The sequence below is a fragment of the Mustela erminea genome, chromosome 19 (genome assembly GCF_009829155.1).
Source record: "Mustela erminea isolate mMusErm1 chromosome 19, mMusErm1.Pri, whole genome shotgun sequence".
Taxonomy (NCBI): Eukaryota; Metazoa; Chordata; class Mammalia; order Carnivora; family Mustelidae; genus Mustela; species Mustela erminea.
Window position 1 is genome coordinate 44,150,783 of NC_045632.1, and position 13,229 is coordinate 44,164,011.

General features: G+C 39.1%; 1 protein-coding gene across 1 annotated transcript in view; it reads left to right on the forward strand.

Annotated features, from left to right (window-relative positions):
* The window catches only part of SNTB2 (syntrophin beta 2), a 114,268-nt gene that overhangs the window by 49,611 nt on the left and 51,428 nt on the right, over window positions 1-13,229 (forward strand). Inside the window, exon 2 of the mRNA XM_032324985.1 lies at window positions 1,384-1,597. Coding sequence (XP_032180876.1) covers window positions 1,384-1,597 — 214 coding nt within the window. The remainder of the gene's footprint in view (window positions 1-1,383; window positions 1,598-13,229) is intronic.

Here is a 13,229-nt window from a genome sequence, read left to right on the forward strand (position 1 = left end):
TTTACATTTTTAATGCCACTTGAAATTTTAATAATTTATCTGTTTTTTGAAACAAAAACACCTTGCCCCAAATGACAGCAGTTGCCAGCTATAACTGAGGTCAAAGAAGTGTTTTACAAGTCTTAAAATTGAACTTACAAAGAAAAAAGTTTGCCATCTACTAAAAGCTGTATTTTAATTTGGGGCTACCATTAATCAGTATACCTTATCTTGAATACACTTTATTTTTGCATTTGTTTTCAAATCTATAATGATCTCTTTATGTAGTTGTCTCCCTTATTAGACTGGGCAGGGTTCATGCTTCTTCATTTGTTACTATATTTTTAGTGGGTAGCCTAATTCCTGGCAGTTGGTAGGTAGCTAAAAATATTGCTTGAGCTGAATTGAATTGAACTAGAGATATTTAGCTTAGTTGGGAAAAAAGAAAGAGAAATAATCTCAGTTTTTAAATAACTGAAGTGTTCTCATGTGAAAGAGGTTAAGTTTTTTCTGTATGGTTTCAGTAGATTGTAAACCAGTGGGTGGAAGTTTTAAGAATTTTCTGAATGTTGAGTTGTCTAAAGCTAAGTGGCCCTGTCTCAGGAGGTACTGATTCTGTCACCAGGAGATTCATTTGTGGCTGGTCAGCTATAGAAATAATTCAAGTATTTAATTGTTCATTTTTGTTTGTTTTTGGCAACTCGGGGATTCTTTTATAGATTTTTTACTTATTTGAGAGAGAGAAAGCACAAGCAGGGGGAGGAGGAGGAGGAGAGGGAGAAGCAGGGTTCCTACTGAGTACAGAACCCAACGCAGGGATCAATCCCAGGACCCTGAGATCATGACCTGAGCCCAAGTCAGATGCTTAACCAAATGAGCCACCCAGATGCCCCCATTTGTTTCTTTATTCATTTCTTCAAACGTGTACTGAGCCCACACTGTCCTTAGGTGTTGGGTACTAAAGCTGAATACATCATAATTCCTTCCCTCGAAGAACTCAGACCCATCAGGTAAATGGAAATATTAGCAAAGGGTTACAACACAGGGTGCTAAGAGGTTGTTACAGTGGTGTATTGGTAATACCCTAGAGAGCTGACAGGAAAGTTTGCTGAGGAGGTGACTCTGAAGTAGAATTGACCAGTTACATAGAGAGAGGAGTGTCCTGAGCAGAAGGAAAAATACATGCAAAAGCTCAGAAGTTAAACTTTTAGAATACAATAGTGGCTTTTCACTTGGGTTATGTAGCCTTGAAATACCCTCCAATCCTAAAATTCTGTGTGCTGGCTCTTTAACTTAGCATCTTTTTTCACTTCCTGGCAGCTATTACATGAATGTGTGTATTTTCGTTGTCATTTTTCATAGGAAGCAAAATCAGTGACCTTCTTCTTTGATTTTTGTTTGTAGTTAAATTCATCCGAGAAGTTACACCATATATCAAGAAGCCATCATTAGTATCAGATCTACCATGGGAAGGTGCATCTCCTCAGTCACCAAGCTTTAGTGGCAGTGAGGACTCTGGTTCTCCAAAACATCAGAACAGCACCAAGGACAGGAAGGTCATCCCTCTCAAAATGTGCTTTGCTGCTAGAAACCTAAGCATGCCGGATCTGGAAAACAGGTGAGCTGTACCTAAGGAGAATATCATACTTAAGGCTTTACAAACTTAAGGTTATGTTGTAAAATTACTTATGCATATTTTTAATAATATGACTGTTGACTACGTTATTCAGAGGGAAACATCACCCCGAGATGAGAAAATAATTTTGGGGGTTCCATATTTAAATTACTTCACACATATAGGCCCATATACATATATAGAAAAATATGGGACAGGGACACCTGGGTGGCTCAGTGGGTTGGGCCGCTGCCTTCGGCTCGGGTCATGATCTCAGGGTCCTCGGATCGAGTCCCACATCGGGCTCTCTGCTCAGCAGGGAGCCTGCTTCCTCCTCTCTCTCTCTGCCTGCCTCTCTGCCTACTGTGATCTCTGTCTGTCAAATAAATAAATAAATAAATAAAATCTTTTAAAAAAAAAAAAAAAAGAAAAAAAAAAAAAGAAAAATATGGGACAAACATACAAGAAACTTAATGGTGGTTACTTGCAGGGAGTGAAATAAGATTAGAAGGTAGGAGAGAAAGGGCTTCTGCTCTTCATTTTATACTTTCCTGGAGTGTTAGTACTTTTCTCACTAAGAAATTTCTTTATAATTTTAAAAATCTTGTTAAAGAAATCTTAAATGTCCCCTCAGATGGAAACTCCGTATATTGTATATTGTATTTAACATGGAGTCAGATGTTTGATTATAGATATGGCTGTATCAACTAGCAATGTGACCTGGCAATTTGGCGTCTCTTGACTTGACTTTTCTTATTTGTAAAAAGAGGGAGTTGGATTAAATAATTTCTTATGTATCTTGTAGTCCTTTTTTTTTTTTTTTAAAGATTTTATTTATTTATTTGACAGAGAGAGAGAGGGATCACAAGTAGGCAGAGAGACAGGCAGAGAGAAAGGGGAAAGCAGGCCTCCCGCTGGGCAGAGAGCCTGATTCAGGGCTCAATCCCAGAACCCTGAGACCATGACCCAAGCCGAAGGCGGAGGCCCAACCCTCTGAGCCACCCAGGTTCCCCTGTCCCTTGTAGTTCTGTAGCCAGTCAGGTTCTGTGATGATTGTCTTCAGTGATTCCATGAACGGGTACTGGTAAACCTAGTGTTAGGTTAGAGATTAGGGGGAAAAAGGAGAGAGATGAACTTATCCAAAGACATAGACAAGGACCAGACTTTTTATAGTGTACTTTCACTTTCATGGTGTCTTCTGATCTGAATGCACAGCGAGGTGCCCAGTCAGGATGGATAGATCACAAGAAGACAGCAAGAAGTTGAGTGATTTTAGACATTTTAAAGAATTTTTTATTTATTTGAGAAAGAGAGAATGTGAGAGAGCATGAGCAGGTGAGGGGCAGAGCCACAGGCAGACCCTTAACTAACTGAGCCATCCAGGCGCCCTGACATTGGGCATTTTAGGCCATAAAGACATTAAAGATCTTGCTCTGTAATATGTTGTATGGTACTAACGAGTTGAGTTCTGCAGTCACCGAGACCTTCTCATGGAAATTAGACAATCCTGATTAGGGTATGCTGCTGAAAAGAAGGCTCAGAGCAAATACTTTCACCTCCATAAATCACTATATCCTCATTTGTTTTTAAAAAAAGAAGGATAGGGACACCTAGGTGGCTCAGTTGGTTAAGTGTCTGCCTTTGGCTTAGGTCATGGTCCCAGGGTCCTGGGATTGAGCCCAAGTTGAACTCCTTGCTCGACAGGGAGCTTCTCCCTGTCCTTCTGCCGTTTCCCCCTGCTTGTGTTTTCTCACACACTCTCTGTCAAATAAATAAATAAAATCCTTTTTAAGAATTAAAAAGAAGGGGGCGCCTGGGTGGCCCAGTGGGTTAAAGCCTCTGCCTTCGGCTCAGGTCAACGTATCAGGGTCCTGGGATCGAGCCCCGCATCGGGCTCTCTGCTCAGTGGGGAGCCTGCTTCCTCTCTCTTTCTCTCTGCCTGCCTCTCTGCCTACTTGTGATCTCTGTCTGTCAAATAAAAAAAATCTTAAAAAAAAAAAAGAATTAAAAAGAAGGATAATAATGCTTAATTCAGTATGCAGATTAAATGAGACAATACATATGAAGTCCTTCGCACAGAGCCGGGCACATAGTAGGTTCTTAAGAAAGAGCAACTTAGGGCACCTGGGTGGCTCAGTTGGTTGAGCGACAGCCTTCGGCTTAGATCATGATCCCGGAGTCCCGGGATTGAGACCTGCGTCGGGCTCCCAGCTCCTTGGTAGTCTGCTTCTCCCTTTGACTTTCTCCCCTCTCATGCTCTCTCTCAAATAAAAAAAATTTAAAAAAAAGAAAAAAGAGGAGCTTAAAGAAATCTTAATTGCCAACTATATACACATTTTGAAAATTATATTCTGTATATTTGTATTGTTTTTGTTTGCCTTTTTTAAAAAGTTTAAGATATTATAGAAATTATTTCAAGTTACATATAGATTTGTTTGTAAAAGATTGTGTGCATGTTAAATCATATCTAAATACAGCACAGCTTGGTCTTTAAAGAATTGCTCTATTTTTTTCATGAAGTAAGAATTTAATTTGTAAAGTAAGTAGTCACCTCTGCCTCTTGAATCAAAATTAATTTTTTTTCTTCAAATGAGATACATTTATGTAAAGCTTTTGGTTAATCACAGACTTAAAATAATTAGTAGGGGCCACAAAGAAAGAACTAGACTAGAGAAACAATGTGATAAAGAACAAACAACAACTAAATTTGCCAACTTGTTGTCAGACAGGAATATTTTCAGGCTAAGTCTCTTCATTGTAAATCATTTCTGAGAATGAGAATAGATATCTCTTGTCTTAGTCTATTGTGGCTGCTATAACAAAATACCATAGACTGGGTGGCTTCTGCCCCTTCCAAAACATTATTTTGCATAGTTCTGGTAGAGGATAGGAAGTCTAAGATAAGATGCTGGCAGAATCAGTATCTGGTGAGGGTCGGCTTCCTGATTCATAGATGTCTGTCTTCTTGGTGTGTCCTTACATGGCGGAAGAGTCTAGAGAGCTCTCTTTTATAAGAGCACTTCTCTCAGTAAGGAGGTCCCTGCCCTCGTGATCTTATCACCTCCCAAAAACCCCATCTCCTAATATCACAGTGAGGGTTGGGCTTTTAACACGTGTAGTACTGCTGATATAGCTGGGTATTAGAGAAAAAGGCAAAGTATTATAAAGTTTCTACAGGACTCAGGTATGGGAGTGGAGGGTTTAAAGGAGGAAGGCGACGGTGGCTCAGTGGGTTAAAGCCTCTGCCTTCCACTCAGGTCATGATCCCGGGGTCCTGGGATTGAGCCCCACATCGGGCTCTCAGCTCAGCGGGGAGCCTGTTTCCTCCTCTATTTCTCTCTCTCTCTCTCTCTACCTGCCTCTCTGCCTACTTGAGATCTCTATCTGTCAAATAAATAAATAAATAATCTTTTAAAAAATCATTAGAAAAAATAAAAGAGGAAGGTGATATGACTATATGATTGAAGATTGTGCTACTTTATCTTCTACTTAGACGTCTTCTAGAACTCACTAACCTTGGCCTTCATTAAAATCTGGGGCTGCATTTTCTGTAGCATCCATGCTAAATGCTAGAGACATCTGGTGCATGATCACATTTGAAATAGGTCTTCAGAACCAATTGGAGAGGGCAGTTTAGGTTATTAGAATCGTATCACACCTTGCTCTTCAGTAAGACGGCCAGTCTCCTGAGACATGGTGTACTATACAAGGAGAAGTTTTAGAAGATTGAGACTATTGCAGGTTCTTAGTCTTAATACTGGAAAGTAATTTATTTCTCATGTTACTTGAATTACTAAAATTTGTAGATAATTTGCTTTTTATAAAATATAAATTGGAAGAGGTTCAAGGTTATTTCTATATCACTTTTACTTGCATTCTGTTGTGCTTTCTGGAGAAAAAGAGAAACAGTGGAATTACCAGCACCTGGCAAAATTGTGCATAACTTCAGTTATGTCCACAGGAATGTGACCATCTATCCTATATGTCTTAACAGAAAAAGTGTTCAAAACCCATTAGCTAATTAGATAGAAGTTAGGATGATGGGCTTTGTAACTCTCGCCAAGTTATTTGTTTTCTGTAAGTCTTGGTTTCCTGCTGTATAAAATGAAAGCTTATGTGCAGATTAAATAAGAAGATGATTATAAAATTGGCACAGTAAGCTTTTAGTATACTATTATTATAGGTGCCATTTGTGTCCTATGACCTTAAATAAGTTCCTTAATTTCTCTGTCCTGTTTTCTCTGTCTATAAAATGGACATAATAGTGCTTGCTCAACTAGTCTTTTAGAACTACTTCAAGGATAAATAAGATAACATCTATAAAATCACTTGGAACTCTTTGATCCTTAAATTTATCTCAACTCTTTCTCAGGAAGATGTCATGACAAGTAACACAGCTGCAACATTTAAAGCCATGGAAAAAAACAGTCCATTGTAGGAACAGTAAAAATAAGTTTTGTTAGGACATCTGTGAGCAAAACATTTATCAAGTTGCAGTTTTATGTAACCATATTTCTATTTGAAAATTTTAATCTTCAACGTAGTCTCTGGTAAAACCCAGAGCAAGAACTAAGCCTAGATGTTTCCTAATGTGGAAAATGGCTTTGTTCTTTAAGCCCTTGGTAGGCATGTGGTTTCCCAACATTCTTTACTTTTTTCCTAATGTTTTACTGTGCATAATCTTTCAACATAAAGCAGGGTCAAAGAATCCTATGTTCAATACTCTTCCCACCACCTAGATTCTACCATTAATATTTTACTATACTTTCTTTAGCACAGATGACCCATGTATCCATCTGTTATTCCATTTTAATTTTTCTTGATACTTTTCAAAGTGAATTGTAAATTCACTTTGTGAATACTTAAGCATAATTTCTAAATACTTAAGCATGCATATAAGTAAGTAGTTCAGTGTTTCATTTTTTTTTCTTTTAAGAAAATATTTACATATAATAAAATGCACAAATCATAAACTTGGACAAATGCATACAATTATGTAACCTGAGCCTATCAAGGCGTAGTATATTACCTTCACCTTGGAAAGTTTTCTTGTGCCCTTTCTCACTCAGTTCCTTCTCCCATCTTCAAAAGCTACTACTGTTCTGACTTTCTACTATAGATTAGTTTTAACTATTCTGAAATTTTGTATAAATGCAATCATATGTACTCTTTTGTGGTAGAATTCTTTTACTCAGTGTGAGGTTTTTGAGGATTTGTTTATCTTGTTGCATATATTTATTGCTGAATGATGTCGTGTTATCTGAATAGATCACTATTCCATTATCTGTTTTCCCGTTGATGGGAGCTACTTCCAGTTTAGAGTTAATGAAGTTACTATGAATATTTTTGTACAACCCTTTGTAGGCTTACATTTTCATTTTTCTTCGGTAAATTCTTAAGTGTAGAATTGCTGGGTCAAATAATTTAGTTTTCTGGGGTGCCTGGGTGACACAGTGGGTTAAGCGTCCAACTCTTAGTTTTAGCCCAGGTCATGATCTCAGGGTCATGGGATTGAGCCCCTTGTCAGGCTCCGTGCTCAACAGGAATCTGCTGGAGATTCTCTCTTTCCATCTCCCCCAACACTGGCTCTCTCTCTCAAATAAATAAATCTTTTTTTTTTTTTTTTTTTAAGATTTATTTGTTTATTTGACAGACAGAAATCACAAGGAGGCAGAGAGGCAGGCAGAGAGAGAGGAGGAAGCAGTCTCCCCACCGAGCAGAGAGCCCAATGCGTGGCTCGATCCCAGGACCCTGGATCATGACCTGAGCCTAAGGCAGAGGCTTTAAACCCACTGAGCCACCCAGGTGCCCCAATAAATAAATCTTTTTAAAAAAAAGTTTAGTTTTCTAAATGTTAGTCTTTTTTTCCAAAGTGATTGTGCCATTTAAATGAATGCTGTTACTGATAAGTTAAATATGCCAGCAGTATATGAGAGATTGCGTTGTTCTGCATCCTCACCAACATTGGTGCTATCAGTCTTTTTAATACTAACTATTCCAATGGTGTGTAGTAGAATCTCTTTGTGAATCATCCTTCATCTCAATATAAAGGTTTCACTTTCTTTTTTTTTTTTTTTTTTTTTTTTTTTTTATAAAGATTTTTATTTATTTATTTGACAGAGAGAGATCACAGTAGACAGAGAGGCAGGCAGAGAGAGAGAGAAAGGGGGAAGCAGGCTCCCTGCTGAGCAAAGAGCCCGACGCGGGACTCGATCCCAGGACCCTGAGATCATGACCCGAGCCGAAGGCAGCGGCTTAATCCACTGAGCCACCCAGGCGCCCCTAAAGGTTTCACTTTCTAAACCAAAATTTACTTGACATGAGAGGGAAACATCTTTTTTTTCTGTTTTACTACTTTGGTTTAGTTTCAATGACTGGAGCTGAAAAAAAGTGCTGACCATCAGTATGAGTAAGTAAGGAGGAGGAAGAAGTTTGTTCTCTTCCTCCAGCTTGAGATCTCAAGACCTCACTAGGTCTTCTGCTAGTTCTAAACAGTTCATTGTGGGAAGTGGAAGCTAAGTAAATAATGTTGAAGTCCAGGGAACATGAGTCCATTCCTTCCCAAACAGTACTGTAGGCAGTGTGTTTAGTAATAACAAGGTATTCTTAAATGCTGCTTTCCAGAAATATTTGCTGTTAGCTTGAACTCGTTCAGGAAGTCTTAGTCGTCTTCACATTGGCTATTTTCCATGTAAAAGGTAAATTTTGGCTTCATGACATATAAAACAGTACGATTATTATTAAATTAAACATATAAGTTAAGTCAAATACTACTAAAAGGAGAAATAAGCAGGCTAGACTTACAGAATCCTATGTTCCAGTGTACCTAAACATTGATTTGATTCATCTGATCAAAATGTACTTGCATTTCTCAGGAAATCCTCAGTGGTTTGATTAGAGGCCAAAACTCTTCACACTGTAGCTGTCTCCTCCTCTCTCCTGTGAGCCCAAACAATTACTGGCAGACTGCCTTCAAATTTTTATTACCAGAGTTTTCCTTTGAGTTTTTCTTTTAAAATAGCAGTAGACCTTCTGAAATGCTTTGTCCCCTTTATCAAGATTTTGGGGCTCCTTCTCCAAAGGCAAAGTCTTCTGGAGCCTAGAATCATCAGTCCTGTTTTGGAGTTTCTTTTCAGTTTCTTTTAAGTTAGTTTTCGATTTCACAGTCCTTCTTAAGAAACACTTAAATTTCTCTTTTCATGAAAAATTGGTGCTCCTGCCTTGTGAACTAATTTGCTGTCGGTTTTCATCTTTTTCCAGCTTAGTAGTCCCAGTATCTTACCCTGTTTAATGAGGTTTAGTTTCATTTTGTAACAGATTTACTTTCCATTCTTCTACTTATTGATAACTAGGATCCCTGACATCAGGATTTTCAGAGTCTAGACTGTGTCAACGGAGTCTGAGAGACTGTCCCAGAAACAGTATGAAGTGTAAAGGCTTTTTCAGAAGGTGGAACGTTTTGTGCCTAGGGAAGGATGAGCAGATTCCTATCTTTAGTACTAAGTAGGTCAGTAGGAGGAGTGAAAAAAATTTCTCATCATGGTTTTGCGACTGAACTTTTTAGCATATGTTTAAAGGATGTTGAGCTGGTTACAGTGCCAAAGCAGCCAGGTGGAAATAAATAGCCCAAACAACTAGCCTGATGGTAAGGACTGAAGTAGGGATATCACTGGCTCTTCTGCTCAGTTTAGTGGATGAGAGTGGGTATGAATCTTTCGCTGGGTTGAGGGTGGGGCAGTCACTGGCTGCAGGGTGTGGGGAATGCTGGAACAGACTTGCAGCCAGCTTCTTTATTTTAGCTCTGTGCTTTACTCCCACTTGCAGAGGTTAACTGGTGCCTCTGATTCCCCATCCGCTTCAGGATTCTGCAACACAGATGTACTGGGATTTTACTCCCCACTTTTCTTAGGTCTGCTAAGTCATTTAACTCCTCTGTCTGTTTGCCACTTCCAAAATTCTGTTGTAGTTGCTTTTCTCCTGTTCTCTATTGTAGAATTATGCTCGTTGATTCTCTATTGTAGAATTATGCTCTTGAAAGTCCTCTTTAAGGGCACCTGGCTGCTGGTTCAGTTGGTGGATCTTGATCTCAGGGTTGTAAGTTTGAGCACCACATTCCGGGCGGAAATTACTTAAAATCAAATCAGTCAAGGGACACCTGGGTGGCTCATTCGGTTAATCATCTACCTTTGGGTCAGGTCATGATCCCAGGGTCCTGGAATTGAGTCCCGCATCAGGCTCCTTGCTTAGCTGGGATCCTGCTTCTCCCTTTATCTGCTGCCCCCCAACTTGTGCTCTCTCGCTCTCTCTGACAAATAAATAAATAAAATCTTAAAAATCAAATCAGGGGCATCTGGGTGGCTCCGTGGGTTAAAGCCTCTGCCTTTAGCTCAGGTCATGATCCCAGGGTCCTGGAATCAACCCCTGCATCCGGCTCTTTGCTCAGCAGGGAGCCTGCTTCCCCCTCTCTCTCTGCCTGCCTTTCTGCCTACTTGTGATGTCTGTCTGTCAAATAAATAAACAAATTCTTTTTAAAAAAATCAAATCAATCAACCAATCCCCTTTAAAGTTTGTGATGACTTCTCAGATACAACAGCAAAAGCATGTTATATAAGAGAAAAAATTGATAAAAATAAAAGTTGGACTTCATGAAAATTACAAACTTCTGGTCTGTAAAAGACACTATATAATAGGGTCTCCAGGAAAACAACCAGTAGGAGAGATGGATAGATGAATGAATGGACGGATTGGTGGGTGGATAGAGAGTTAGATTATAGGAACGGGCATTGGCCATTATGAAGGCCAATCCCATGATCTGCTTTCTGTAAACTGGAGAACCCGGAAAGCCAGTGGTATAATACAGTCTGAGTTCCAAGGCCCAAGAACCAAGAGTGCTAGTATGCAAGAGCAACTCAAGCAAAGAGCAGATTCACCCTTCTTCTACCAGTTGAAATGTTATATTCATGCTCTGAGCAGATTGGATGATGCCCACTTGAACTGGCAAAGGACATTTTCTTTATTCAGTCTTTTGATAATGCTAATTTCTTCTAGAAAACCCCTCACAGACAAACCCAGAAATACTGTTTTGCCAGGTATCTAGGCAAAGAATTTTTAAAACTCAACAGTAACAAGCCAACCCAATTAAAAATGGGAAACAGATCTGAACAGCCACCTCAGCAAAGAAGAAATACAAATGGCAAATAAGAATATGAAAAGTGCTCAACATACATATCACTAGGGAATTGCAAATTAAAACAATGAAATACCATTGTATGCATATTAGAATGGCCAAAATCCAAAACACTGACAGGACCAAATGCTGGAGAGGAATGCAGAGCAACAGGAACTCTTATTCATTGTTGGTGGGAATGAAGAACGGTACAGCATCTTTGGAAGACAACTTGGCAGTTTCTTACAAAGCTTAACATAGTCTTACCATATGAACTAGCACTATGCTCCTTGGTATTTAGCCGTAAGGAGTTGAAAACTTATGTTCACACAAAGACCTGCACACAAATGTTTATAGAAGCTTTATTCATAATTGCCAAAACTTGAAAGCAGCCAAGAGTCTTTCAGTAGGTGAATGAATAAAAAACTGGTACATCCAGACAATGAAATACTATTCATTAATAAAAAGAAAGGAGCGCTCACTCAGAAAACATTACATATAGAGTACTCACAAAAGAAATTGAGGAAGACACAAAGAAACGGAAAAACGTTCCATGCTTATGGATTGGAAGAACAAATATTGTTAAAATGTCTATGCTACTTAGAGCGATCTAGCATTCAATCCAATCCCTATCAAAATACCGCAACTTTTTTCACAGAGCTGGAACAAATAATCCTAAAATTTGTATGGAACCAGAAAAGACCCTGGACAGCCCAAGGAATGTTGAAAAAGAAAACCAAAACTGGTTGCATCACAATTCCAGACTTCATGCTCTACTACAAAGCTGTCATCATTAAGACAGGCACAAAAACAGATACACAGATCAATGGAACAGAATAGAGAATCCAGAATTGGACCCTCAACTCTATGGTCAACTCATTTTTGACAAAGCAGGAAAGAATATCCAATGGAAAAAAGTCTCTTCAACAAATGGTATTGGGAAAATTGGGCAGCCACATGCAGAAGAATGAAACTGGACCATTTCCTTATACCACACACGAAAATAGACTTAAAATAAATGAAAGACCTCAGTATGAGACAGGAATCCACCAAAATCGTGGAGGAGAACACAGGCAGCAACCTCTTCGACCTCAGCAGCAGCAACCTTCCTAGACATGTCTCTAAAGGCAAGGGAAACAAAGGCAAAAATGAATTATTGGGACTTCATCAAGAAAAAAGTTTTGCACAGCAAAGCAAACAGTCAACAAAACCAAAAGATACCCAACAGAATGGAAGAAGATATTTGCAAGTGACATATCAGATAAAGAGCTAGTACCCAAAATTTACAAAGAACTTAGCAAACTTAACACCCAAAGAACAAATAATCCAGTCAAGAAATGGGCAGAAGACATGAACAGACATTTCTGCAAAGAAGACATCCAAAGGGCCAACAGACACATGAAAAAGTGTTCAACATCAGCAGCAAGGAAATACAAATCAAAACCACAATGAGATACCACCTCACACCAGTGAGAATGGCTAAAATTATCAAGTTGGGAAATAACAGATGTTGGCAAGGATGCAGGGAAAGGGGAACTCTCATCCACTGTCAGTGGGAATGTAAGCTGGTGCAGCCACGCTGGAAAACAGTATAGAGGCTCCTCAAAAAGGTGAAAATAGAGCTACCCTATGACCCATCAATTGCACTACTGGGTGTTTACCCCAAAGAAACAAATGTAGTGATCTGAAGGGACATATGCACCCAGTGTTTATAATAGCAATGTCCGCAATAGCCAAACTGTGGAAACAGCCCAGATGTCCATTGACAGAAGAATATATAAAGAAGATACGGTATACACATACACAACACAATGGAATATTATGCAGCCTTCGAGAAAAGAATTCTTGCCATTTCCAACAATGTCTGTGGAACTAGAGGGTATTATGTAAGCATAATAAGTCAATCAGAGAAAGACAATTATCATATGATCTCACTGATATGTGGGATTTAAGAGACAAGGCAGAGGATCATAGGGGAAGAGAGGGAAAAAGTGAAACAAGATGAAACCAGACAGGGAGACAAACCATAAGAGACTCTTTTTTTTTTTTTTTCTTTTAAGATTTTATTTATTTATTTGAGGGAGAGACAGTGAGAGAGAGCATGAGCAAGGAGAAGTTCAGAGAGAGAAGCAGACTCCCCATGGAGCTGGGAGCCCGATGCGGGACTTGATCCCGAGACTCCAGGATCATGACCTGAGCCGAAGGCAGTCGTCCAACCAACTGAGCCACCTAGGCGTCCCCGTAAGAGACTCTTAATCATAGGAAACAAACTGAGGGTTGCTGGAGGGGAGAAGGGTGGAGGGATGAGATAAATGGGTGATGGACATTGGGGAGGATATGTGTTGTAATGAGCTCTGGGTATTATATAAGACTGAAGAATCACAGACCTGTACCTCTGAAATCAATAATACATTATAGGTTAATTAATTGAATTTAAATTTTTTTTTAATTTTTAAAAGATTTTATTTA